Source organism: Leucoraja erinacea, chromosome 1, assembly GCF_028641065.1.
Source record: "Leucoraja erinacea ecotype New England chromosome 1, Leri_hhj_1, whole genome shotgun sequence".
NCBI lineage: Eukaryota > Metazoa > Chordata > Chondrichthyes > Rajiformes > Rajidae > Leucoraja > Leucoraja erinaceus.
This window is the reverse complement of record NC_073377.1, coordinates 362,215-388,499: the sequence shown is the minus strand read 5'-3', so window position 1 is coordinate 388,499 and position 26,285 is coordinate 362,215. Positions and strand designations below refer to the sequence as shown.

At 46.5% G+C, this 26,285-nt stretch overlaps 1 protein-coding gene across 2 annotated transcripts in view; it reads left to right on the top strand.

Annotated features, from left to right (window-relative positions):
• Positions 1-26,285, top strand: part of slc4a11 (solute carrier family 4 member 11) — a 196,239-nt gene that overhangs the window by 96,389 nt on the left and 73,565 nt on the right. For both annotated transcript variants that reach the window (XM_055642506.1, XM_055642582.1), the window contains 3 exons: positions 7,392-7,541; positions 12,598-12,641; positions 19,697-19,934. In XM_055642506.1, the coding sequence (XP_055498481.1) occupies positions 7,392-7,541; positions 12,598-12,641; positions 19,697-19,934 (432 nt within the window). The remainder of the gene's footprint in view (positions 1-7,391; positions 7,542-12,597; positions 12,642-19,696; positions 19,935-26,285) is intronic.

The following is a 26,285-nucleotide window of genomic DNA, read 5'->3' as shown; positions in this document are numbered from 1 at the left end:
GCGTTTAGCGGCAGTGGCGACCCGACATCGGAGCTGTGGCGTTCCGGTGGCAGTGATGACCTGACATCGGAGCTGTGGCGTTCCGATGGCAGTGGCGACCTGACATCGGAGCTGTGGTGTTTTGCGGCAGCGGCAGCGGTGACCTGACATCGGAGCTGTGGCGTTCCGGTGGCAGCAGCGACCCGACATCGGAGGATCGGCCACGGGCCCGGTGGACGACAGCGTCGAGAGCTCGCAGGTCTCCTCGGAGCGGAGGGAGAACAAGGAGGGAAGAGATAAGGACTTTAAGATTTTTTCCTTCCATCACAGTGAGGAAGTGCCTGGTGAACTCACTGTGGTGGATGTTAAATTTGTGTTTATTGTGTGTTTTTGTCATTTTTATTATAGCTATGACTGCAAGGCAACAAAATTTAGTTCAGACCGAAAGTATCTGAATGACAATAAAGGCTACTTTACTTTACTTTACTTTACTTTACCCTAGTGTGTAGGACATAACTTGGGTACGGGGATTGCTGGTCGGCATGGGCCGAAGGGCTGTTACCACGCTATTTCTCTAAACTAATTGAAACTGAAATTTAGCTCAGGCGCTGAAGACCTGCCAAAATTCTCCAATCTTCTTTGCATCCTTTCCAATTTGTGGAAGAAATGTAGTCAAAGAGTTTCCTTCTGCTCTCAGCACCTCGCCCAGTTGAATATAATAAATAACCTTCTCTTTGTTTCACCCAAACAATGGAGAAGCACGCCATCAAAATGCGAGGTTTTAAATCTGAGAATGGAGCCGGATCCACCTTCTCCTTTGGGCATTGTATTTGTAAGCTCCTCCTGAGCTAGGCTAAATGGTTAGTGTCTCATCTGCCAACATGAATTTCATTTAGTTCGTTGTCACGTGTGCCGAGGTACAGCATAAAGCTTTTTTGTTGCGTGCTATCCAGTCAGCGGAAAGACTATACATGATTACAATCAAGCCGTCCACAGTGTACAGATACATGATAGTGGAAATAACGTTTAGTGCAAGATAAAATCCAGTAAAGTCCGAATTAAGATAGTCCAAATGTCTCCAATGAGGTAGATAGTAGCTCAGTACCACCTTCTAGTTGATGACAGGATGATTCAGTTGTCTGATAACAGCTGGGAAGAAACTGTCTCTGAATCTGGAGCTGTGCGTTTACACACTTCTGAACCGCTTGCCTGATGGGAGAGGGGTGAAGAGGGAGTGATTGGGCTGAGATGTGTCTTTGATTAAGCTGGAATAAGTCATTATTGGTGAGTACCCACTGAGTTTTTGGTTTGTCTCAAATTCCTTCTCATCTGTTGCCCAAGGCTCAAATATTTAAGTATTTAAGAAAAAAATTCATCTTGGGATGAAATTTTGGCAGTGAAGAATATGGGTCAATTATCTGAAACTTGTCGCACCAAATTAATCCCAAAGTGCTGCAGTTAGAATTAGAATGTTTAATTTCGAGATACATCGCGGAAACAGGCCCTTCGCCCACCGAGTCCGCACCGACCAGCGATCCCCGCACACTAACACTAACACACACACACACACACACACACACACACACACACACACACACACACACACACACACACACACACACACACACACACACACACACACACACACACACACACACACACACACACACACACACACACACATGCTAGGGACTATTTACATTTTACACCAAGCCAATTAGCATACAAACCTGTATGTCTTTGGAGTGTGGAAAGAAACCGGAGCGCCCGGAGAAAACCCACGCAGGTCATGGAGAGAATGTACAGACAGCACTCGTAGTCGGGATCGCACCCAGGTCTCTGGCGCTGTGAGGCAGCAACTCTACCGCTGCGCCACCGTGCCGCCCACGAATGTTTCCTTTCCTGATTGAAAGGGAGCTTTTCCAAGTGTAACTGGAGTAGGCAGACCCAACAATGCAGTCTCTTTCGATCCCTGAGTTGCCATGTCATTAACTTCACCGAGGATCACCACATTCTCGTTGGGTGTTAAACCTCTTGTGCAGCGAGTTGCTAGCCCTGCATTCACACAGAAGCATATCCTTGTCGGATTATGTGGTGCCTGTTTATTCGAACAACGGGTTGACCTGCCATGAAGCTGTGACCGCTCTCCTCTGGACCAGCTCCTTCTCACCCTATCTGCCTGCTCCAGGATATAGACCAACCAATTCTGTAGCGGTCTCAGTATAGTGTCGGCACGGACTTGTAGGGCCGAGATGGCCTGTTTCCGTGCTGTAATTGTTATATGGTTATAGTGCACCACAGATTGTGCGTGAGGTGTTTACCAAGGCAAACATGGCAGAGAGTTCTTCTGTGACACTTGGTAGTGTATACATGGAATCTTGTCTTTTATATTCACCCCCTAAATGGGCGGCACGGTGGCGCAGTGACAGAGTTGCTGTCTTGCAGCGCCAGAGACCCGGGTTCGATCCTGACTAGAGGCGCTGTCTGTAAGCAGTTTGTACGTTCTCCCCGTGACCTGCGTGGGCTTTCGCCGGGTGCTCCGGTTTCCTCCTACACTCCAAAGACGTACAGGTTTGTAGATTAATTGGCTTTGGTAAAATTGTAAATTGTCCCTTGTGCGTAACATAGTGCTAGTGTCAGGGGTGATCTCTGGTCAGTCGGACTCGTTGGGCCGGCGGGCCTGTTTCCGCGCTGTGTCTCTAAAGTCCATAGATGGATCCGATGGTGGGGAGTCTGGTGTACGTGATTGGCTGGGCTGCATCAACATCCCTGTAATTTCTGGACTCCATGAATTACAGATGCTGGTTTACAAAATGAAAACCCAAAGCAAAAAGGTCTCGAACTGAAATGTTGCCTTTTCATGTTCTTCAGTGTCACTGCCAGGGGCGCTGAGTTGCGCCAGCACTTTCTGTTAATTTACAGTTTTGTTTATAGTCTATAGTGTCTGGTCTTTCAACTGACTGGCCAGCACGATACACAAAGCTTTTTGTTGCACCTCAGTACATGTGACAATAAACTAAACTAATAAAAAAAAGTTGTGCATGAGATTCCATTTATTCCACGGTGACGCCATGGTAAAGTCGCCGCCTTGCAACGCTTACAGCGCCGGACACCCGGGTTCGATCCCGACTAATGGCGCTGTCTGTACGGAGTTTGCACATTCTCCCCGTGACCTGCGTGGGTTTTCTCCGAGACCTTCGGTTTCCTCCCACACTCTAAAGACGGACGGGTTCGTAGGTTAATTGGCTTGGTACTATACATGTAGACATTGTCCCTGGTGTGTGAGGGATTGTGTTAATGTGCGGGGATCACTGTCTCTAAACTAAACTAAACTAAACCAGCAGAGGTGGAGCACTTTCACCTCGAGATCTTTTGTTCTCTACATCACTCCCTGAAACCTTGAGAGGAGATTGCCAACTGCACTCTCCACTGAAGTACAAAATGAAATTACCTTTTACATATTTGGCATTGTGCACCCACTGAAGTTAAATCTGGATCCAAACTTTGGAGTCTGTCTTTCACCATGGGCCAGAGCAAGCCCTGCTCACAATAGCTAGCTGAACCTCAGCTGCCAATTGGCTTCAATACTGTTTTATTCCACAATGCAAGAACCATGATAGTTCAAATCGATTCAATCCTCAATGGCACAATTAAAATTTAATTTTGATGTGGCAGACGCATAGATTTGTTTTAATTTATTTGCAATGCAGCAGCTTCTGACGGCTTTAGCGAAGACGAGTGTCTTTAGTTTCTTTAGTGTTAGTTTATTTTAGAGATACTGCGCGGAAACAAGCCTTTTAGCCCGCCCAGTTCTTGCTGATCAGCGATCACCACACATTAACACTATCCAACACACACTTGGGACAATTTATGATTTTACAGAGCCAATTAAATTACAAACCTGTACGTCGTTGGAATGTGGAAGGAAACCAGAGCACCCGGAGAAAACCCACGCGGTCACAGGGAGAACATACTAACTCCGTACAGACAGCACCCGTAGTCAGGGCCGAACCCGGGTCTCATGTGATAGGAGCAGAATGAGGCCATTCAGCCCATCACGTCTACTCCGCCATTCAATCATATAACCATATAACAATTACAGCACGGAAACAGGCCATCTCGGCCCTACAAGTCCGTGCCGAACAATTATTTTCCCCTAGTTCCATCTACCTGCACTCAGACCTTAACCCTCCATTCCTTTCCCATCCATATACCTATCCAATTTATTTTTAAATGATAAAATCAAACCTGCCTCCACCACTTCCACTGGAAGCTCATTCCACACCGCTACCACTCTCTGAGTAAAGAAGTTCCCCCTCATGTTACCCCTAAACTTCTGTCCCTTAATTCTGAAGTCATGTCTTCTTGTTTGAATTGATCTATCTTTGCAATTGATCTATCTTTCCCTCCTAACCCCATGTCATGGCGCTGTAAGGCAGCAACTCTATTTTTAACCTACCGTTGTCTTTAACAACATGTTGCCTGTCCCGCTGAGTTACTCCACCTGTCTTTAACAATAATTGTATTAACACCAATGAAGACATTTTGGACAGCACATGGATCGGAAAGGTTGATCGGGATATGGGCCAACTGTAGGTAAATGGGCATCTTGGGTGGCATGGATAATGCACCTGTTTCCGAGCTGTATGACTGAAGTTATGACTCTACGATGGAATATGACTTGGAGAGGCACCCTGACCTACCATCTACCTCAATGGAGACCCTTGGACTATCATTAATCGTACTTTACCTTGCACTAAACGTTATTCCCTTTATCCTGTATCTGTACACAGTGGATGGCTCGATTGTAATCATGTGTAGTCTTTCCGCTGACTGGATAGCACACATTAAAAAAGCTTTTCACTGTAGCTCGTTACACATGACAATAAACTAAACTAATATCTTTTAGAATGTTTTCTCTGCTTCCATGTGAAAAGTGCTAATTAAACTATAAAGCCAGAAAGCCACAGGGATATCTTGGGGGAAAGTAATTCTGTGGAATCTAACAACTACACTTCCATAGTCCCTTGATCTTCCCGCAGAGATGGAGGCCGCTCTAGATCTTTGGTTGGAGGGCTTATTGGTAATTTAGAAAGATGGCAGCTCATTAGTGACATCTAGTGGCAAGGCTCCAAACTTTCTGTAGTTTAGTTTAGAGATACAGTGTGGAAACAGGCCCTTCAGCCCACCGAGTCCATGCCAACCAATAATCACCCTACACTAGTTCTATCCTGCAAAATTTACATAGGGATAATTTACAGAAGTCAAATAAGCCACAAACCTGCACGTCTTTGGAATGTGGGACGAAACCGGGGAAAACCCACGTGGATTCAAGATTCAAGATTCAAGATAGATTTAATTAGTCACATGAAGGTGCCAGATGGCATAGTGAAATTTTGAATTCCCTTTATACAGAGCCATACAATAAAAATGTAAACAATTGTACAAGGCATCAACACACTAGTAGAATTTTGGTCGCAATTATCGGAATCCCAACACAGCAGAGAGAGTCAAGGAGTTTCCCACTGTGTGGGAAGGCTAAGTTACAAGATAGGTCAATAAGTCTCTCTTTATGTTCCCCGCAGAAGTCAGGGGGGACCCCAAGCCCTCCGCAATGTTAGCAGCTACGGTGGACAAGCTTTTCCCGATGTCCAGGGAAGATTCAAACAAGAGGACATGACTTACCAGTAAGGGACGTCGTTTAGGGGTAATGCGGGGACTTCCTCAGCGGCGTGGGCACCAGAGTCGGCCCCCTCCTACCGGAGTCGGCGGCTTCCAATGTCCGTAGGCCGCGCCGGGTGGAGACTGCCGCTGTAGGCCCTCTACAAGGTGCCCCATGACTCCACGATGGCGGTCAGCGCCGCCCGCGTTGGAAGCTCTCCGCACCAGAGCTCCTCGATGTTGGAGCAGCGGCCCAACGCTCCGGAGACGATGGAAACGTACAAACTCTGTACAGACAGCACCTGTAGTCAGGATGTTGTACGGGTGGTACCTTTGGGTCACTGGTGCTGTAAGGTGGCAACTCTACCGCTGCGCCACTGTGCCACAATATGGGCACTCTGACGCCTGATGGACATAAAATGCTTCAGGTCTGAAGAAGGGTCCCGACCCGAAACGTCACCTATCCTTTTTCTCCAGAGATGTTGCCTGACCTGATAGGAGCAGAATTAGGCAATTCAGCCCATCACATCTACTCTGCCATTCAATCATATCTTTGCCATTGATCTATCTTTCCCTCCTAACCCCATGCCACTGGTGCTGTAAGGCAGCAACTCTGTTGTTAATCTACCGTTGTCTTTAACAACATGCTGCCTGACCTGCTGAGTTACTCCAGCATTTTGTGCCTATAGTCATAGAGAGATACAGTGTGGAAACAGGCCCTTTGGCCCAACCTGCCCACACCTCCAACATGTCCCAGCTACACTAGTCCCACTTGCCCGCGTTTGGTCCATATCTTTCCAAACCTCTCCTTTCCATGTACTGTCAGCCTCAACTACCTCCTCTGGCAGCTTGATCCATACACCCACCACCCTTTATCTTCGGTATAAACCGGCAACTGTAGTTCTTTGTTTCTCCAAACCTTCTGCAACAGACGGGAATTTTGCTTCGTGTGAAATACTTAATGTATGAATGTGCTTTTTTTTAGTCCCACAACACTCTTTTAAAAAAGGTTTTGATGTCTCTGGCCATCATCTCTCCTTGAACTTAACAAAAAAAATGTACACTCTGTCTCCATTAACCAAATTAACATAAATGTATTTAATCGGACAGAATTTTCGATTGGGTTGTCTTCTGAAAGTCTGGTGGAAAAGGCCACTGAAAATCGACTTAATTAAAGTGAGCGTTTTAAAGTTCGCAGACGTATTTGTCACCAATGCGTCACATGGGTCGGAGTTGCCAGAGCTATTGTGGATAGTTGGTAGACACAAAATACTGGAGTAACTCAGCGAGACGGGCAACTTGTCTGGAGATAAGGAATGGGTGACGTTTCGGGTCGAGACCCTTCTTCAGCCTCGACCCGAAACATTACCCATTCCTTCTCTCCAGAGATGCTGCCTGTCCCGCTGAGTTACTCCAGCATTTTCTGTGTCTATCTTCGGTTTAAACTAGCATCTGCAGTTCCTTCCTACACCCGCGCATCATTGGTAAATGGTTTAATGAAAGAATTGGGCCATTTTTTTTGCAATTTAGAAGGACCCAAAACGATTGTGTTTCAGTTTAGTTTATTGTCACGTGTGCCGAGGTACAGTGAAAAGCTTTTGTTGCGTGCTATCCAGTCAGCGGAAAGACAATACATGATGACAATCGAGCCATCCACAGTGTATGTGATACATGATAAAGGGAATAATGTGAATAACATTTAGTGCAAGATAATTAGTTACTAAACTCAAATTTTTTTTTGACACCTTCAGACGACATGACTCCCGGGTGTGAAGATGTCAGTGAGGGGCGAGGAAATGGTGCGGATGAAACCTACGAAACTGTAAATGCATCGACTATCTCCGATGACAGCATCCGGTTCTACGTCAACATGAATGTAGAGCTTGAGCCAAATGCAGATGGTGAGTATATGTTTATGTTCGGTTTAGAGATACAGCGCGGAAACAGGCCCTTCGGCCCACCGAGTCTGCACCAACCAGCGATCCACGCACATTGACACTATCCTATGCACACTAGGGACACTTTTCCATTTGCACCAAGCAAATAAACCTACAGACCTGCACGTTTTTGGAGTGTGGGCGGAAACAAAAGATTTTGGAGAAAACCCATGGGGAGAACGTACAAACTCCGTACAGACAGCACCCGTAGTTGGGATCGAACCCGGGTCTCGCGCTGCGCCACCGTGGCCACCCTGAGTGGAGGGCAGTCACAATGTAGAGACAATGTCCGTTCCTTCCACGGATGAAGCCTGACCCTCTAGATTCCTCCAGCACTTTCTGCCCTACACCAATGTTGTGTTGAACCCGTAGTCAGGATCGATCCCGGGTCCCTGGCACTGTAAGACAACAGCTCTACCACAGCGCCGCTGTGCATTTGGTTTGCAGTGTGCCTCTAACTTCTGCCCGCCTTTTGGTGACGGCGCTGCAAGGAAATTATCGTGGATGGCACGTTGGCGCAGCGGTAGAGTTGCTGCCTTACAGTCCTAACCACAGGAGCTGTCTGTACGGAGTTTGTACGTTCACACCCTGACCTGCGTGGGTTTTCTCCGGGTGCCCTGCTCTCCTCCCACACTCCAAAGACGTACAGGTGTGTAGGCTAATTGGCTTTGGTACAATTGCAAAATTGTCCCCGGTGTGTGTAGGATAGTGTTAGTATGTGGGGAATCTTTGGTCGGTGTGGACTTGGTGGGCCGAAGGACCTGTTCCCATGCTGTATATCTAAACTAAATTAAGCTATATTGTAGGCGTTTGTAAATCGTGATGAGCGGCAAGGAGGTGAGGAGGTGATTCTTTCGAGAATTGTCCCGGCCAGTTGCTGTGTGTGCTCCTGACCTGCTGAGCGATCTCACTCCCTGCATCGTGAATACCATTACCTAGAAAAATACAAACATAGAAAATAGGTGCAGGAGTAGGCCACACCTCTCTATTCCCTGCATATCCAATATCCAATCGACAATAGCTGCAGGAGTAGGCCATTCAGCCCTTCGAGCCAGCAACGCCGTTCATTATGATCATGGATGATCATCCAGAATCAGTACCCCGTTCCTGCTTTCTCCCCATACCCCTTGATTCCATTAGCCCGAAGAGCTATATCTAACTCTCTTGGAAACAGCCAGTGAATTGGCCTCCACTGCCTTCTGTGACGAAGAATTCCACAGATTCACAACTCTGGCTGAAAATGTTTTTCCTAATCTCAGTCCTAAATGGCCAAACCCTTATTCTTAAGCTGTGACCCCTGGCTCTGGACTCCCCAACATCGGGAACATTTTTCATGCATCTAGCTTATCTGATCCCTTAAGAATTTTATTTGTTTCTATAAGATTCCCTCTCATCCTTCTAAATTCCAGTGAATACAAACTCAGTGGACCCTATTCTTTCATCATATGTCAGTCTCTCCTTCCCGGGAATTATTCAACAGAGTGGCTGATTTTTGTTTTAAGAAGGAACTGCAGATGCTGGATTAAACCAAAGATAGACACGAAAAGCTGGACAAACTCAGCGGGACTGGCAGCATCTCTGGAGAGAAGGAATGGGTGACGTCAAGACCCTCCTTCAGACCAAAGATCCTGCTCTGCTATAGGATCTTTGCTTCAGACTGGTTCGGGATAAGGGAAACGCGAGATATAGATGGTGATGTGGAGAGTTAAAGAACAACGATTTGCATATCTTTCATTCATTGTTCTTTATCTCCCCACATCACCGTCTATATCTCATGTTTCCCTTATCCCTAACCAGACTGAAGAACAAAAAAAAACCATTCTCTTTCTAAAGAGATGCTGCCTGTCCCGCTGAGTTACTCCAGCTTTTTGTGTCTATCTTCGGCTGATCTTGTTTGTTGAAAAGGGAAAGGAATGTGGTTGATCGCAGCTAATTGTGGCGTCTGGTACCCACGGAGAGAGGAGCGGTGCATTGACATTCAATGGTCCTCGTCTGAATGGGGACAATTCTGTACACAATGGAGTTACGTTTCCTGATATTGACTTCGAAAGGCTCTTTAAGTCCACAAACACAATGCTGGGCTGCGGTCTACATCAGATAGCTTATTTTAGACCTTCTTGATGTCAATGGGGACTGGATTGTGAGACACACATTCCCCCCCCCCCTCTGAAAAAATGTCTTTGTCGAGCGAGTTGTTTTTACAAGGGACATTCTAATCCGTGGCAAGACGTTTGAAAAATGTTGACTTTTTTTAAATCTTGGAACGAGGAACTGCAGCAGCTGGCTTCCCCAAAACAAAAAGACACAATGTGCCACAGGAACTGAACGGGTCAGGCAGCATCTCTGGAGACGATTGGTAGCTGACGTATCTGGTCAGCCTGAAGAAAGGTCCCGACCCGAAAAATCACCTATATCAGTGGATATAGGATAAGGCAGAGATAGATGGCTTCTTGATTAGTAGAGGTGTCAGAGGTTATGGGGTGAAGGCAGGAGAATGCAGTTAGGAGGGAGAGATAGATCAGCCACGATTGAATGGCAGAGTAGACTTGATGGAACAAATTGCCTAAAGGGCCTGTCCCACTGTACGAGGTAATTCAAGAGCTCTCCCCTCCCGAGTTTAAAAAAAAAATCAAACTCGTGGTAAGCACGTACAATGTACGTAGCGGGTACATCGGAGCTCGGGACGTTTCTTAGCGGCTCATAACGCTAACGGCAGGTACTCGGAAAACGTGGTAAGCTCGTGAAGACTCATGAAGATTTTTCAACATGTTGCAAAATGTCCACGAGAGCCCCGAGTACCTACGAGCGGCTATGACCGTAAATCTCCGAGTTCGAATTAGGGGAAACTCGGGAGAACTCTTGAATTACCTCGTACAATGGGACAGGCCATTTACTCTACTCCTATCACTTATGACCTTATGACCTATCCATGTTCTCCAGAGATGCTGCCTGACCTGGTGAGTTATTCAAGCACTTTGTGTTTTTTTTATATATCGTTACTTTGGTTTGATGGTGAAGGAAAGTCCAACTTAAATGCACAGATTGTTGCTGAAGCCATATTTTGAAGGTCAGTGTTATGACTGACGAGGAACAGTTAAAGGAATGGGGGAACTGGTAGTTGCAGCCTCGCAGTGCCAGAGACCCGGGTTCGATCCTGACCTCTGGTGCTATCTATGTGGAGTTTGCACATTCTCCCTGTGACCGCGTAAATTTCATCCAGGTGCTTCAGTTTCCTCCCACATTCGTAAGACATGTGGGTTTGTGGGTTCATTGGCCTGTATAAATTGCCCCTAGTGTGTCAGGAGTGGGAGAAAGTGGGATAACATAGAACTAGTGAGAACAGGAGATCGATGGCCAGTGGGCCGAAGTGCCTGTTTCCATGCTGTATCTCTAAAACTACAAACAACTCTAACATCTGGTGTGTATCTAATTGACGAGGCAAGGCTTGAGAAGGGGCAAGAGTAAGCAATCATGCCTCCATTGTGAAATATACCACCTTGGCCATAGGCATGCAGTATGGAATCAGGCCTCAGTCTCAAGAAGGGTCTCGACCCGAAACCTCACCTATTCCTTTTCTTCAGATATGCTGCCTGACCCGCTGAGTTACTCCAGCTGTTCGTGTCTAACGTCATTTGAAACTGGCTCTTCAGCCCACTGAGTCAGTGCCGAACACTTAGTATCCATTTGCACTCATGCAATCAGTCTGAAGACGGGTTCTGACATGAAACATAGTCTGTCCGTTCCCTCCACAGATGCAGCCTGACCCTCGAGGTTTTTCCAGCACTTTCTGTTCTACACTAATGTTGTGTTCATCCCATTTTATTGTCTCTGTATTCCCACCGACTTCCCTCCAGATTTTTCACACAGAGAGTGGTGAATCTCTGGAACTCTCTGCCACAGAGGGTAGTTGAGGCCAGTTCATTGGCTATATTTAAGAGGGAGTTAGATGTGGCCCTTGTGGCTAAGGGGATCAGGGGATATGGAGAGAAGGCAGGTACGGGATACTGAGTTGGATGATTAGCCATGATCATATTGAATGGCGGTGCAGGCTCGAAGGGCCGAATGGCCTACTCCTGCACCTAATTTCTATGTTTCTATGTTTCTAGATTCTACCATTCAACTTCCAATGGTCTCTTGGCCTATAACCTGGAATGAAGGAAGGGTACAGAGAAGATTTATGAGGATGTTGCCAGGACTAGAGGGTCTGAACTCTCAGCAGGGGTTGACTAGGCTGGGACTATTCTCTGGAGTGCAGGATGAGGGGTGATGTTGTGTAGGTGTATAAAATCGTGAGAGGAATAGATCGGGTAGATGCACGGAGTCTCTTGCCCAGAGTTGGGGAATCGAGAACCAGAGGAAACCTGTTTAAGGTGAAGGGGAAAAGATTTAATCAGAATCTGAGGGGTACCTTTTTCACACAAAGGGTGGTGGGTGCATGGAACAAGCTGCTGGAGGAGGTAGTTGAGGCTGGGACTATCCCAACGTTTAAAACATAGTTAGACAGGTACATGGATAGGACGGGTTTGGAGGGATATGGACTAAACACAGGCAGGTGGGATTAGTGCAGCTGGGACAAGTTGAAACCAAAATGTATAAAAATGACCTTTAATAAAATCTGACAATGTGCACTTTAACCACAAGTGATTTTTTTCTATTACAAACCTCAAATTGTGGAGTACAGAAACAAATAAATAAATGATGGGTTCAAGAAGGAACTGCAGATGCTGGAAGATCGAAGGTACACAAAATTGCTGGAGAAACTAAGCGGGTGCAGCAGCATCTATGGAGCGAAGGAAATAGGCGACGTTTCGGGCTGAAACCCTTCTTTCAAATAAATGATGGGTCTTTGTCCCAAACATTATGGAGGGCAGTGTACAAATGCTATACAGACAGCATGGGTAGTCAGGTCTCTGGTGGTGTAAAGTAGCTACTCTACCGCTGCACCACAGTGCCACCCTGTTGGACAATGTAGATATTTTGCCAACGTTTAAACCCATTGTTTCTTCTTTGTTTTCCACAGAGAATGACAATACTGGATGTGTCTTGCTGCATACATCCAGAAAGGTAAGATCATAAGTGATAGGAGTAGAATTAGGCCATTTGGTCCACCAAGTCTACTCCGCCATTCTATCATGGATGATCTAACTCTCCCTCCTAACCCCATTCTCCTGCCTTCTCATAACATCTGACACCCGTACTAATCAAGAATCTATCTATCTCTGCCTTAAAAATATCCGCTGACTTGGCCTCCACGGCCTTCTGTGGCAAAGAATTCCACAGATTCACCTCTTTCACTTGATGTGATGCGATTTTTCTTGTTTTGGATTTGCCATTGATGGATCTGGGTTAGACCTGTCTTTTCAAAGAACAGGAGTGTTGGAGTAACTCAGCGGGTCAGGCAGCATCTCAGGAGAACGTGGATAGACCACGCTAGTGGCGGACTGGCCAGGGTGTCAGCTTGCCCGATGGCAAGTGGACCCCTGATGAATTGGGCCCCCTTTGTCTCCTGGCAACCAATATTTTTAGACCCAGTCCACCACTGCACCACGCTGCTAGTTGGGATCCTTCCTTAAGGGCCTGTCCCAGGAGCATGCGACTCCATGCGGCAAGCGCGACCTAACGTGGTCGCTTGAGCCGTACGGCCTCTCGGGGCCGGTTCCACTTCGATCGCCGGAGCCATATGGACTTGTGCGGAGCTGGTCCCGACATTGCACGGTGCTCCGAAAACTGACCGTGTTCACAAATCCCGCCTGGCAACGGCCAGCCGGCCCACAGCCGCCTCGACGCCGTACGCACCACCTCGACGGGCATACGCGGACTTCGCTCAAACTTCACGTCACTCACTCGACCTCCGCGCGGCCCCCGCTTCCGGTTTGGTCGCGCTTGCCGCATGCAGGTCACATGCTCGTGAGACAGGCCCTTTAGACTTGGGTAGACATTTGTTTTAGTTTAGCACAGTGGTGCAGCGGTAGAGACACCGCACAGACAGCTCCAAAGATCAGGATTGAATTTGGGTCATTGGTGCATTGACTACAGTACCATCTGTGACAAATAAATTATCTGCCCATTGATTATGTATATGGTTCATCTGTGAAAACAAGTCTGTTTTCCTGCAGTAACAGAAGTGACTACACTTTGAATGTACTTAAAGGCTGTGAAATGCTTTCCAAATTTCTGAAAGGAAACTAAAAGGCAAGCCTGGACTTGATAGGCCAAATGGCCTAATTCTGCACCCACAATTGATGAACTATTGGGCCAAATGGCCTGTTTGGGTGCAGTGAACTTTGTCACTCTGTGAATCCAAACCACAGGGACTGTTGTACACACTGGGCTCCACAGGAAGGTAAGATTAGGACAGCAAGTCATCCACAATAAATCCATGGCACCATTTCAATTATAGACATCCCTCACCATAATACTCCCAGTGGGAGAGATGTAGATATAATGTCACAGCAAATATGAAGAGGCCAACCTCTATCTGATCGAGTAACAACTTTATGAATAATGTATTAAGAATCAGAGGCGACAAGGAATTGTTTACCTTTAAGATTAAGGCATAGCTTTCGTTTCTCTCAGACAGAAGTCATTAAAAAGTAAATAGAGATACAGAAGCTGGATAAACACAATGGTTTCAGCAGTAGTTTTGGATAGAGAAATGGAGATCACATTTCAGGCCTTTCAGAATGATTTAACAATGTCACAAGTTCATACGTAATAGGAGCAGAATTAGGCCATTTGGCCCATCAAGTCTACTCCGCCATTCAATCATGGCTGATCTATCTCTCCCTCCCAACCCCATTCTCCTGCCTTCTTCCCATAACCTCTAACACCTGCACTAAACAAGAATCTATCTACCTCTGCCTTAATAATATCCACTGACCTAGCCTCTACGGCCTTATGTGGCAAAGAATTCCACAGATTCACCACCCTCTGACTAAAGAAATTTCTCCTCATCTACTTAAATGACTGTCTTTTAATTCTGAGGCTTTGACCTCCAGTTCAAGACTCTCCCACAGGTAGAAACATCCTCTCCACATCCACTCTATCCGAGCCTTTCACTATTCTGTACGTTTCAATGAGGTCCCCCATCAGGACTCAACACCGGTCTCTAGCACTGTGAGGCAGCAGTTTTACTGCCTGCACCACTCTGTTGACCTCAAATGGAGGATAGAGAGGTCACTGGGGAACCTAGTGTTTGTTCCATTCCAATCCACACACAAGGGACAATAAGCAGAGGCCAATTAAACTATAAACTTGTACGTCTTTGGAGTTTAGTTTAGAAATCCAGCGCGGAAACAGGCCCTTTGGCCCGCCGGGTCCGCTCCAACCAGCGACCCCTGCACCCTTACACTGTCCAACACACACTTGGGACAATGTCCAATTGTACCAAGCCAATTGGCTTGTAAAACTGCACGTCTTTGGAGTGTGGGAGGAATCCGAAGCACCTGGAGGAAACCCATGCTGTCACGGGGAGAACATACAAACTCCATCATACAAACAGCACCCGTAGTCAGGATCGAATCTGGGTCCCTGGGGTGCTGTAAGGCAGCAACTCTACCGCTGCACCAACTATGCCGGGCCGATTGGGGTTGATGATTTTGGCCCATTATTCACGTGCCAGCCATTAGTAGAAACAGTTTAATTCATCCTGTTCTTTCTCCATGGATCCACAGTCTGTTTCCGTTTCATGTACATGCCGTGTTCTCTCCTGCTTGAAGGGGTGCAGGAAGTAGAGGCTTCTCCCCTCTCGTATCAGGCAAGAGGCGCAGAAGTGTGAAAACGCACACCTCCAGATTCAGGGGCAGTTTCTTCCCAGCAGTTATCAGGCAACTGAACCATCTTACCACAAACTGGAGAGCAGTCTTGACCACATCAACCTCATAGTAGACCCTCAGACTATCTTTAATCGGAATTTACTGGACTTCATCTTGCTGAAACATTATACCCTTTAACCTGTATCTGTACACTGTGGATGGCGCAATTGTAATCATGTATAGTCTTTCCGCTGACTGGATGGCACACAACAAAAAAGCTTTTCACTGTACCTCATTACAAGTGACAATAATAGATGAAAGGGTGTAGAAAGATTTACGAGGATGTTGCCAGGACTTGAGGGTCTGGAGCGACAGGGAGAGGTTGAGCAGACTGAGACTCTATTCCCTGGACGCGGGAGGATGAGGTGTATAAAATCACGAGGGGTAGACGTCCAGTATCTCTTGCGCAGAGTGAGGAAATCGAGAACCAAAGGGCATAGGGTTAAGGTGAAGGGGGAAAGATATTATGGGAATCTGAGGGGTAACTTTTTCATACAAAGGCTGGTGGGTGTATGGAACATGCTGCCAGAGGAGGTAGTGAAGCAGGGAATATCGCAAAATTTATTAAACAATTAGACAGGTACATGTTTGTTAGGACAGGTTTGGAGGGATATAGAAATTAGGTGCAGGAGTAGGCCATTCGGCCCTTCGAGCCTGAGGGCCGAATGTGGGCCTAAGGCAGGTAGATGGCACATGTTGGGCAGTTTAGGCAAGTTGGGCCGAAGGGCCTGTTTCCACACTGTATCATTCTATGACTCTATGGTTTGGGAACCGCTCCATTCAAGGCCGTAAGAAATTGCAGAGAATTGTGGATGCAAACCAGACCATCACACAAACCAACCTCCATTCCATTTAGGAAGTAGGGTCTCGACCCGAAAGGTCACCATTCCTTCTCTCCAGAAATGCTGCCTGTCCCGCTGAGTTTCTCCAGCACTTAGTGTCCATCTCCGTTCCATTGACTCCATTTATACTTCATGCTGCCTCAGTAAGGCCACCAGCATAACCACATGACGAGTCGCATCCTGGCCACTCCCTCTTCTCCCCTCTCCTATCGGGCAAAAGGTATAGAAGTGTGGAAATACACACTACCAGCTTCTTCCCAGCTGTTATCAGGCAACTGAACCATCCTACCGCTACCAGGGAGCAGTCATCCCCAGGGCCGGATAGGCTGCATCCCAGAGTACTTAAGGAAGTAGCCCCAAAAATAGTGTATGCATTAGTGATAATTTTTCAAAACTCTTTAGATTCTGGAGTAGTTCCTGAGGATTGGAGGGTAGCTAATGTAACCCCAGTTTTTAAAAAGGGAGGGAGAGGGAGAGAAAACGGGGAAGTACTGGTCTAACTAGGTAGTGGGGAAACTGCTAGAATCAGTTATTATAGATGGGATAGCAGCACATTTGGAAAGTGGTGAAATCATTGGACAGAGTCAGCATGGATTTATGAAAGGTAAATCATGTCTGACGAATCTTATAGAATTTTTCGAGGATGTAACTAGTAGAGTGGATAAGGGAGAACCAGTGGATGTGGTGTATCTGGACTTCCAGAAGGCTTTTGACAAGGTCCCACATAAGAGATTAGTATATAAACGTAAAGCACACGGTATTGGGGGTTCAGTATTGATGTGGATAGAGAACTGGCTGGCAGACAGGAAGCAAAGAGTAGGAGTAAACGGGTCCTTTTCACAATGGCAGGCAGTGACTAGTGGGGTACCGCAAGGCTCAGTGCTGGGACCCCAGTTATTTACAATATATATTAATAATTTGGACGAGGGAATTGAATGCAACATCTCCAAGTTTGCGGATGACACTAAGCTGGGGGGCAGTGTTAGCTGTGAGGAGGATGCTAGGAGGCTGCAACGTGACTTGGATAGGCTGGGTGAGTGGGCAAATGCATGGCAGATGCAGTATAATGTGGATAAATGTGAGGTTATCCACTTTGGTGGCAAAAACAGGAAAGCAGACTATTATCTGAATGGTGGCCGATTAGGAAAAGGGGAGATGCAACGAGACCTGGGTGTCATGGTACACCAGTCATTAAAAGCAGGCATGCAGGTGCAGCAGGCAGTGAAGAAAGCGAATGGTATGTTAGCATTCATAGCAAAAGGATGTGAGTATAGGAGCAGGGAGGTTCTACTGCAGTTGTACAGGGTCTTGGTGAGACCACACCTGGAGTATTGCGTACAGTTTTGGTCTCCTAATCTGAGGAAAGATATTCTTGCCATAGAGGAAGTACAGAGAAGGTTCACCAGACTGATTCCTGGGATGGCAGGACTTTCATATGAAGAAAGACTGGATAGACTTGGCTTGTACTCGCTAGAATTTAGAAGATTAAGGGGGGATCTTTTTGAAACTTACAAAATTCTTAAGGGGTTGGACAGGCTAGATGCAGGAAGATTGTTCCTGATGTTGTGGAAGTCCAGAAGAAGGGGTCACAGTTTAAGGATAAAGGGTAAATCTTTTAGGACTGAGATGAGAAAAAACATTTTTTACACAGAGAGTGGTGAATCTCTGGAATTCTCTGCCACAGAATGTAGTTGAGGCCAGTTAATTGGCTATATTTAAGAGGGAGTTAAATATGACCCTTGTGGCTTAAGGGATCAGGGGGTATGGAGAGAAGGCAGGTACAGGATACTGAGTTGGATGATCAGCCATGATCATATTGAATGGCGGTGCAGGCTCGAAGGGCCAAATGGCCTACTCCTGCACCTATTTTCTATGTTTCTATGTCATTGGAGATCCTCGGACTATCTTTGATCAGACTTTACTGGCCTTTATCATGCACTAAACGCTATCCCCTTATCATGTTATACCTTTTATACTGTGTCCATACACTGTGGATGTCTTGATTGTAATCATGTATTGTCTTTCCACAGACGGGATAGCGTGCAACATAAAAGCTTTTCACTGTACTTCCGTTCAAGTGACAATAGTAAACTAAACTAACCCTCGCACACTGCATGGAAGCAATCACCCTGTTTTCTTCTTCCCCAACACCCCCATCCATCCCCTTCTCTTTGCCAATTGTCCTCAAGCAATGTCCTCTCCCCTGATTCCTGAACCCCTAGCTGTTGGCACAGTTAGTGTTTGAGGTTTGGACAGGCGTGTGACATTCTTTTGAACTCGAAGCCCAGATCCTCTGCTCCATGCTGGGATAAACGTCCAGAACCATTGCTGGTGGCTCTGCGACAGGGGGGAAGATAGCATCTTGCGCACAGCTGCCGGAGTGTGTTTTTAAGAGATATAGCGTGGAAACAGGCCCGTTTGGCCCACTGAGTCCGCACTGACCAGTGATCCCCGCACATTAACACTATCCGACTCATCACTTGGGACAATTTACATTTATACCAAGCCAATTAACCTACAAACCTGTACATACGTATTTGGAGTGTGGGAGGAAACCGAAGATCTCGGAGAAAGCCCACGCAGGTCACGGGGAGAACGTACAAACTCTGTACAGACAGCAGCCGTAGTCAGGATTGAACTCGGGTCTCTGGCGCTGTAAGACAGCAACTCTACCACTGTGCCGCCCTGCGGTGGCCTTCGATATATATAACGATTGCATCAGAGATTATGGTAACGATTATTAAGATACTAAACCGGAGCTAAATTTGGCAAACTGAAGGATCAGAAGATGTAAAGAAAATGGGCGGTGGAGTTGCTGCCTCACAGCCCCAAAGACCCGGGTTCAATTCTGACTACGGCTGCTGTGTGTACGGAGTTTGCACGTTCTCCCCGTGACCTGCGTGGGCTTTCTCCGGGTGCCCCTGTTTCCCCCCCCCTCCCCCACACTCTAATGACCTACAGATTTGTAGGTTAATTGGCTTCGGGGAAGATTATAAATCGTCCCCAGTGTGGAGGATAGTGTTAGTGTGCAGGGTACAAACTCCATACAGACAGCACCCGTAGTCGCGATCGAACCTGGATCTCTGGCGCTGTGAGGCAGCAACTCTACTACTGTGGCGCCATACTATTCTATGTTCTAACGCAGATTCAATAGATGGTATACAATAGATGCTGGAGTAGGCCATTCAGCCCTTCGAGCCAGCACTGCCATTCTATGTAAATAGGGCCACAATCAGTACCCCGTTCCTGCCTTCTCCCCATATCCCCTGACCTCGCTATCTTTAAGAGCCCTATCTAGCTCTCTCTTGAAAGTATCCAGAGAACCGGCCTCTGCCGCCCTCTGAGGCAGAGAATTCCACAACTCTCTGGGTGAGAAAGTGTTTCCTCATCTCCGTTCTAAATGGCTTACGGCTTTTCGACGGCTTTTCGTCTGAGTGTCCATGTTCTGTTTTTATTCTCGCAGTACCTGAAGTTGAAGAACTTTGAGGAAGAGGTGCGCGCGCACAGGGACCTGGACAGATTCCTGGCTGGGGCGGGAATCCTGCTGGACGTGTCGGCCCTGTCCCTGGATGACGTTCTGCGGGAGATGGTCAAGCACATCGCGAAGGAGTCCGAGAACACGGAGCCCATTTCCAACTTGGACGAGGTCATGGGCAGCTTATTCACTGATTGCAGCACGTTTCGGGAGGGCAGTGGCAATGGTAATTGTGCTTGCTTGCACTGTGTGAAGCATTGCCTCTCAACAAAGACTCTTGTTGCAACCCTTACTCTATCTAAGGTGGCCCAGGGACACATTGGCCGAGTTGATGCCTCACAGCGCCAGAGACCCGGGTTCGATTCTGATCTCGGGTGCTGCTTGTGTGGAGTTTGCACCTCCTCCCTGTGACCGCGTGGGTTTTCCCCGGGTGCTCCAGTTTCCGTCCGCATCCCAAACACTTGTAGGTTTGCAAGTTTATCGGTCATGTAAATTGCTTCTCGTTGCGTAGGTTTCTTCCTGCACTCCAAAGACGTACAGGTTTCTAGGCCAAATGGCTTTGGTAAAATTGTCCCTAGTGTGTGTGGGATAGTGTTAGTGTTCAGGGATCGCTGGTTGCTGTGCACTCAGGGTGGGCTAAAGGGCCTTTTTCCACGCTGTATGTCGAAGCTAAACTAAATTTCACACTTCCTCACAAAAGACTGGACCTCAGACCTGTGACTCCGTCTAAGTTCACACCAAAGATCATAGAGTGGAACGCTCGAATATCTAATATGCCCCACAAAAGCAACAAACATAATTAAAGGCTTGTCCAACCTTGGTCATTCCCCTTTCTCCCTGCTCACATCCACCAGACACAGAAACAGCACCTTCACCTCTTTAATCATGCTTCTTCCACTAGTTAGGGTACTGTCCGATTCATCTCTACTCCACTGCGGACATTGGTCTTTATCTATACGACTGATACTGTACAATTCAGGGAACAATATTCTCATAATTCTCGGAGCAGAATTAGGCCATTTGGCCCATCAGGGTCTACTTCACCATTCAATAATGGCTGATCTATTGATTTTTAATCAACCCCTTTCTCCTGCCTTCTCCCCATAACCCCTGACATCTGTACTAATCAAAAATCTGTCCATCTCCACCTTAAAAATATCCACATCCATGTCTCCATAGCATGAATTCCATACATTCACCATTCGGACCAAAGGCATTTCTCCTCACCTCCATTCCAAGGGTAAAAGAGTGCAGAATTATCAGCATTGTAGCAAAACAGTTCCATTTGCAAAGTCCATACTTGCAAAGGGGTAGAAGTGAATTGGACAAGGCCCTAGCTTATGGAGGACTGATAACGGAGGGGAAGAATCTGTTCCTGAGTCTGGTCGTGCGCGATTTCAAGCCTCTGTAATTTTTGCCCAACGGGAACAGGGAGAAGGAGGAATGACCAGGGTGGTACGTTGAGAGACGCAGCGTGGAAATGGGCCCTTTGGCCCACCGAGTCTGCTTTCACCATCGATCACCTGTGCAAGAGTTTGAGGTCATCCCACTTTTGTCTTCTACACACATAGATATAGATAGATATGCCATTTATTGTCACTATACATGTACAGTGAAACTGAAAGCTGCTCGTACTCAGTGCATACATACAATTTAGCACAAAAAACAAGAAACAGAAAAAACAAAAAAACAGAAGGGAGATGGGAGATGGGGGGGGGGGGGGGAAATAGGTGCACAAATTCTGCGGCGCTACATACATATATACATATATACAGATGGAAGTCCGTGTTGGGCGGTGTAGTCAGTGCATGTGTGGGACGAGGGACAATTAACAGAAACCAATCATCCTACAAATCGTGCATGCCTTTAGAATGTGGGAGGTTATTGGAGCACCTAGAGAAAACCCACGTGGTCACAGGGAGAACGGTCAAACTCCACACAGACAGCACCCATAGTCAGGATCCAAATCTGATCTCTGGCGCTGTGAGGCAGCAGCTCTACCTGCTGCGCCACTATGCCACCCTTGAGTCTTTCACTATGTTGGCTGCTGTTCAGAGGCAGCGTGAAGTGTGATGAATTTAATGGTGGGAAGTCCGGGACTGAATGGTGGAGAGCATGGATAGGCAACTTTATGAGTCGTACCTCTTCTTCATGGACAGAATGTTATTGTGAATGAAATGTGTAAGAAGGGACTGCAGATGCTGGTTTAAACCGGAGATAGACACAAAAAGCTGTGGTAACTCAGCGGGACAGGCAGCATCTCTGGAGAAAAGGAATGGGTGACCTTGCGGTCAGTCCGAAGAAGGGTCACGACCCGAAACGTCACCCATTCTTTCTCTCCAGAGCTGCTGCCTGTACTGCCGAGATACTCCAGCGTTTTGTGTCTATCTTATTGTAAATGAAATGGGTCACTCTGTAGGACAGTGAGCAGTTAGGAAGCAGAATGGGATGTCAGTCTTCTTTGGATGTGGAGAAGATGCTTCCACTAATTTCGGACCAGCGGCCAGAGTCTGAGAAATAAAGATTGTTCCTTTAGGAAGGAGATGAGGAGGAATTTCTTCAGTCAGATGCTGGTGAACCTGTGGAATTCATAGCCACAAAAGGCTGTGGAGGCTGAGTCAGTGGATATTCCTGCCATAGAGGGAGTACAGAGAAGGTTCACCAGACTGATTCCTGGGATGTCAGGACTTTCATATAAAGAAAGACTGGACAGACTCGGCTTGTACTCGCTAGAATTTAGAAGATTGAGGGGGGATCTTATAGAAACTTACAAAATTCTTAAGGGGTTGGACAGGCCAGATGCAGGAAGATTGTTCCCAATGTTGGTGAAGTCCAGAACAAGGGGTCACAGTTTAAGGATAAAGGGAAATCTTTTAGGACTGAGATGAGAAAAACATTTTTTACACAGAGAGTGGCGAATCAGTGGAATTCTCTGCCACAGAATGTAGTTGAGGCCAGTTCATTGGCTATATTTAAGAGGGAGTTAGATGTGGCCCTTGTGACTAAAGGGATCAGGGGGTATGGAGAGAAGGCAGGTACAGGATACTGAGTTGGATGATCAGACATGATCATATTGAATGGCGGTGCAGGCTCGAAGGGCCGAATGACCTCCTCCTGCACCTATTTTTCTATGTTTCTATGTTTCTAAATTTTTAAGGCAGATAGATTCTTGATTAGTATCAGGGTGTAAGGGATTATGGCTAGAAGGCAGGAGAATGGGGTTGAGAGGGAAATATATATCAGCCATGATTGAATGGCAGAGTAGACTAGATGGGCCGAATGGCCTAATTCTGCTCCTATCACTAATTTCTATGTTTCTATGTTTCTATCTCTACTCCACTGCGGACATTGGTCTTTATCTATACGACTGATGCTGTACAATTCAGGGAACAATATTCTCATAATTCTCGGAGCAGAATTAGGCCATTTGGCCCATCAGGGTCTACTTCACCATTTAATAATGGCTGATCTATTGATTTTTAATCAACCCCTTTCTCCTGCCTTCTCCCCATAACCCCTGACATCTGTACTAATCAAAAATCTGTCCATCTCCACCTTAAAAATATCCACATCCATGTCTCCATAGCATGAATTCCATACATTCACCATTCGGACCAAAGGCATTTCTCCTCACCTCCATTCCAAGGGTAAAAGAGTGCAGAATTATCAGCATTGTAGCAAAACAGTTCCATTGACAAAGTCCATACTTGCAAAGGGGTAGAAGTGAATTGGACAAGGCCCTAGCATATGGAGGACTGATAACGGAGGGGAAGAATCTGTTCCTGAGTCTGGTCGTGCGCGATTTCAAGCCTCTGTAACTTTTGCCCAATGGGAACAGGGAGAAGGAGGAATGACCAGGGTGGTACGTTGAGAGATGCAGTGTGGAAATGGGCCCTTTGGCCCACCGAGTCTGCTTTCACCATCGATCACCTGTGCATGAGTTTGAGGTCATCCCACTTTTGTCTTCTACACACGAGGGACAATTAACAGAAACCAATCATCCTACAAATCGTGCATGCCTTTAGAATGTGGAGCACCTAGAGAAAACCCACGTGGTCACAGGGAGAACGGTCAAACTCCACACAGACAGCACCCATAATCAGGATCCAACTCTGATCTCTGGCGCTGTGAGACAGCAGCTCTACCTGCTGCGCCACTATGCCACCCTTGAGTCTTTCACTATGTTGGCTGCTGTTCAGAGGCAGCGTGAAGTGTGATGAATTTAATGGTGGGAAGTCCGGGACTGAATGATGGAGAGCAGGGATAGGCAACTTTATGAGTCTTACCTCTTCTTCATGGACAGAATGTTATTGTGAATGAAATGTGTAAGAAGGGACTGCAGATGCTGGTTTAAACCGGAGATAGACACAGAAAGTTGTGGTAACTCAGTGGGACAGGTAGCATCTCTGGAGAAAAGGAATGGGTGACCTTGCGGTCAGTCCGAAGAAGGGTCACGACCCGAAACGTTACCCATTCTTTCTCTCCAGAGCTGCTGCCTGTACCGCCGAGATACTCCAGCGTTTTGTGTCTATCTTATTGTAAATGAAATGGGTCGCTCTGTAGGACAGTGAGCAGTGAGGAAGCAGAATGGGACGTCAGTCTTCTTTGGATGTGGAGAAGATGCTTCCACTAATTTCGGACCAGCGGCCAGAGTCTGAGAAATAAAGATTGTTCCTTTAGGAAGGAGATGAGGAGGAATTTCTTCAGTCAGATGCTGGTGAACCTGTGGAATTCATAGCCACAAAAGGCTGTGGAGGCTGAGTTAGTGGATATTCCTGCCATAGAGGGAGTACAGAGAAGGTTCACCAGACTGATTCCTGGGATGTCAGGACTTTCATATAAAGAAAGATGGACAGACTCGGCTTGTACTCGCTAGAATTTAGAAGATTGAGGGGGGATCATATAGAAACGTACAAAATTCTTAAGGGGTTGGACAGGCCAGATGCAGGAAGATTGTTCCCAATGTTGGGGAAGTCCAGAACAATGGGTCACAGTTTAAGGATAAGGGGGAAATCTTTTAGGACTGAGATGAGAAAAAACATTTTTTACACAGAGAGTGGTGAATCTGTGGAATTCTCTGCCACAGAAGGTAGTTGAGATCAGTTCATTGGCTATATTTAAGAGGGAGTTAGATGTGGCCCTTGTGACTAAAGGGATCAGGGAGTATGGAGAGAAGGCAGGTACAGGATACTGAGTTAGATGATCAGCCATGATCATATTGAATGGCGGTGCAGGCTCGAAGGGCCGAATGACCTCCTCCTGCACCTATTTTTCTACGTTTCTATATTTTTAAGGCAGATAGATTCTTGATTAGTATCAGGGTGTAAGAGGTTATGGCTAGAAGGCAGGAGAATGGGGTTGAGAGGGAAAGATATATCAGCCATGATTGAATGGCAGAGTAGACTAGATGGGCCGAATGGCCTAATTCTGCTCCTATCACTTATGAAGTTATGAACAAATTGGACAGAGTACAAGTAAGGACATGTTGCTGGAGGGCATTGAGACTACATCTGAAGTCAGCAGTTTTAGTCTCCTTATTGAAGGAACAAAATATTTGAGTTGGCACAGTTAAGAGCACATTGGCAAGGTTGATACTTGTGGTGATGGTGGTAACTTTAGATGAAAGATTGGGTCTGTGCTCCTTGGAGTTTAGAAGAACAAGAAAGGAAATTGAACTACTTAAGCCAAGAGTAGGGGAATCGAGAACCAGTGGGCAAAGGTTTTCTGTTTAGTTTAGTTTATTGTCCCGAGTACCGAGGTACTGTGAAAAGCTTTTGTTGCGTGCCAACCAGTGAGGAGAAGGACACTAAATGATACAATCGAGCCATTTTCAGTGTATAGATACATGATAAGGGAATAACATTTAGTGCTAGGTGAAGCTAGCAAAATCCGATTAAGGATAGTCCGAGGAACATCAAAGAGGTAGATAGGAGTTCAGCACTGCTCTCTGGTTATGGTAGGATGATTCAGTTTAAGATGAGGGGGAAAGATTTAACAGGAACCACGAGCTGCCAGAAGAGGTAGTTGAGGCAGGTACTTTTGCAATGTTTACGAAACATTTAGACAGGTAAAACATAGAAACATAGAAAATAGGTGCTGGAGTAGGCCATTCGGTCCTTCGAGCCTGCACCGCCATTCAATATGATCATGGCTGATCATCCAACTCAGTATCCTGTACCTGCCATCTCTCCATACCCCCTGATCCCTTTAGCCACAAGGGCCACAACTAACTCCCTCTTAAATATAGCCAATGAACTGGCCTCAGGTAGGTGGATAGGACAAGTTTAGGGGGATATGGGCCAAATGCAGGCAGGTGGGACTAGTGTAGCTGGGACATGTTGGGCAAGTTGGGCCGAAGGGCCTGTTTCCACACTGTATCACTGTATGACTCTTTGAGATTCCAAGGGGGTTTGACATGTGGAATTTAGAACTAGGAGGTATACATTCATATCAAGGGTTACCGGTTTAAGATTAAACTGAAGAGGAATTTATTTTGAGGATTGTGTATAGTTGGAATTCCTTGCCTCCTAAGGGCTGTGGGGTTTACTGTTATAGAGTTATACAGCAGGGAAACAGG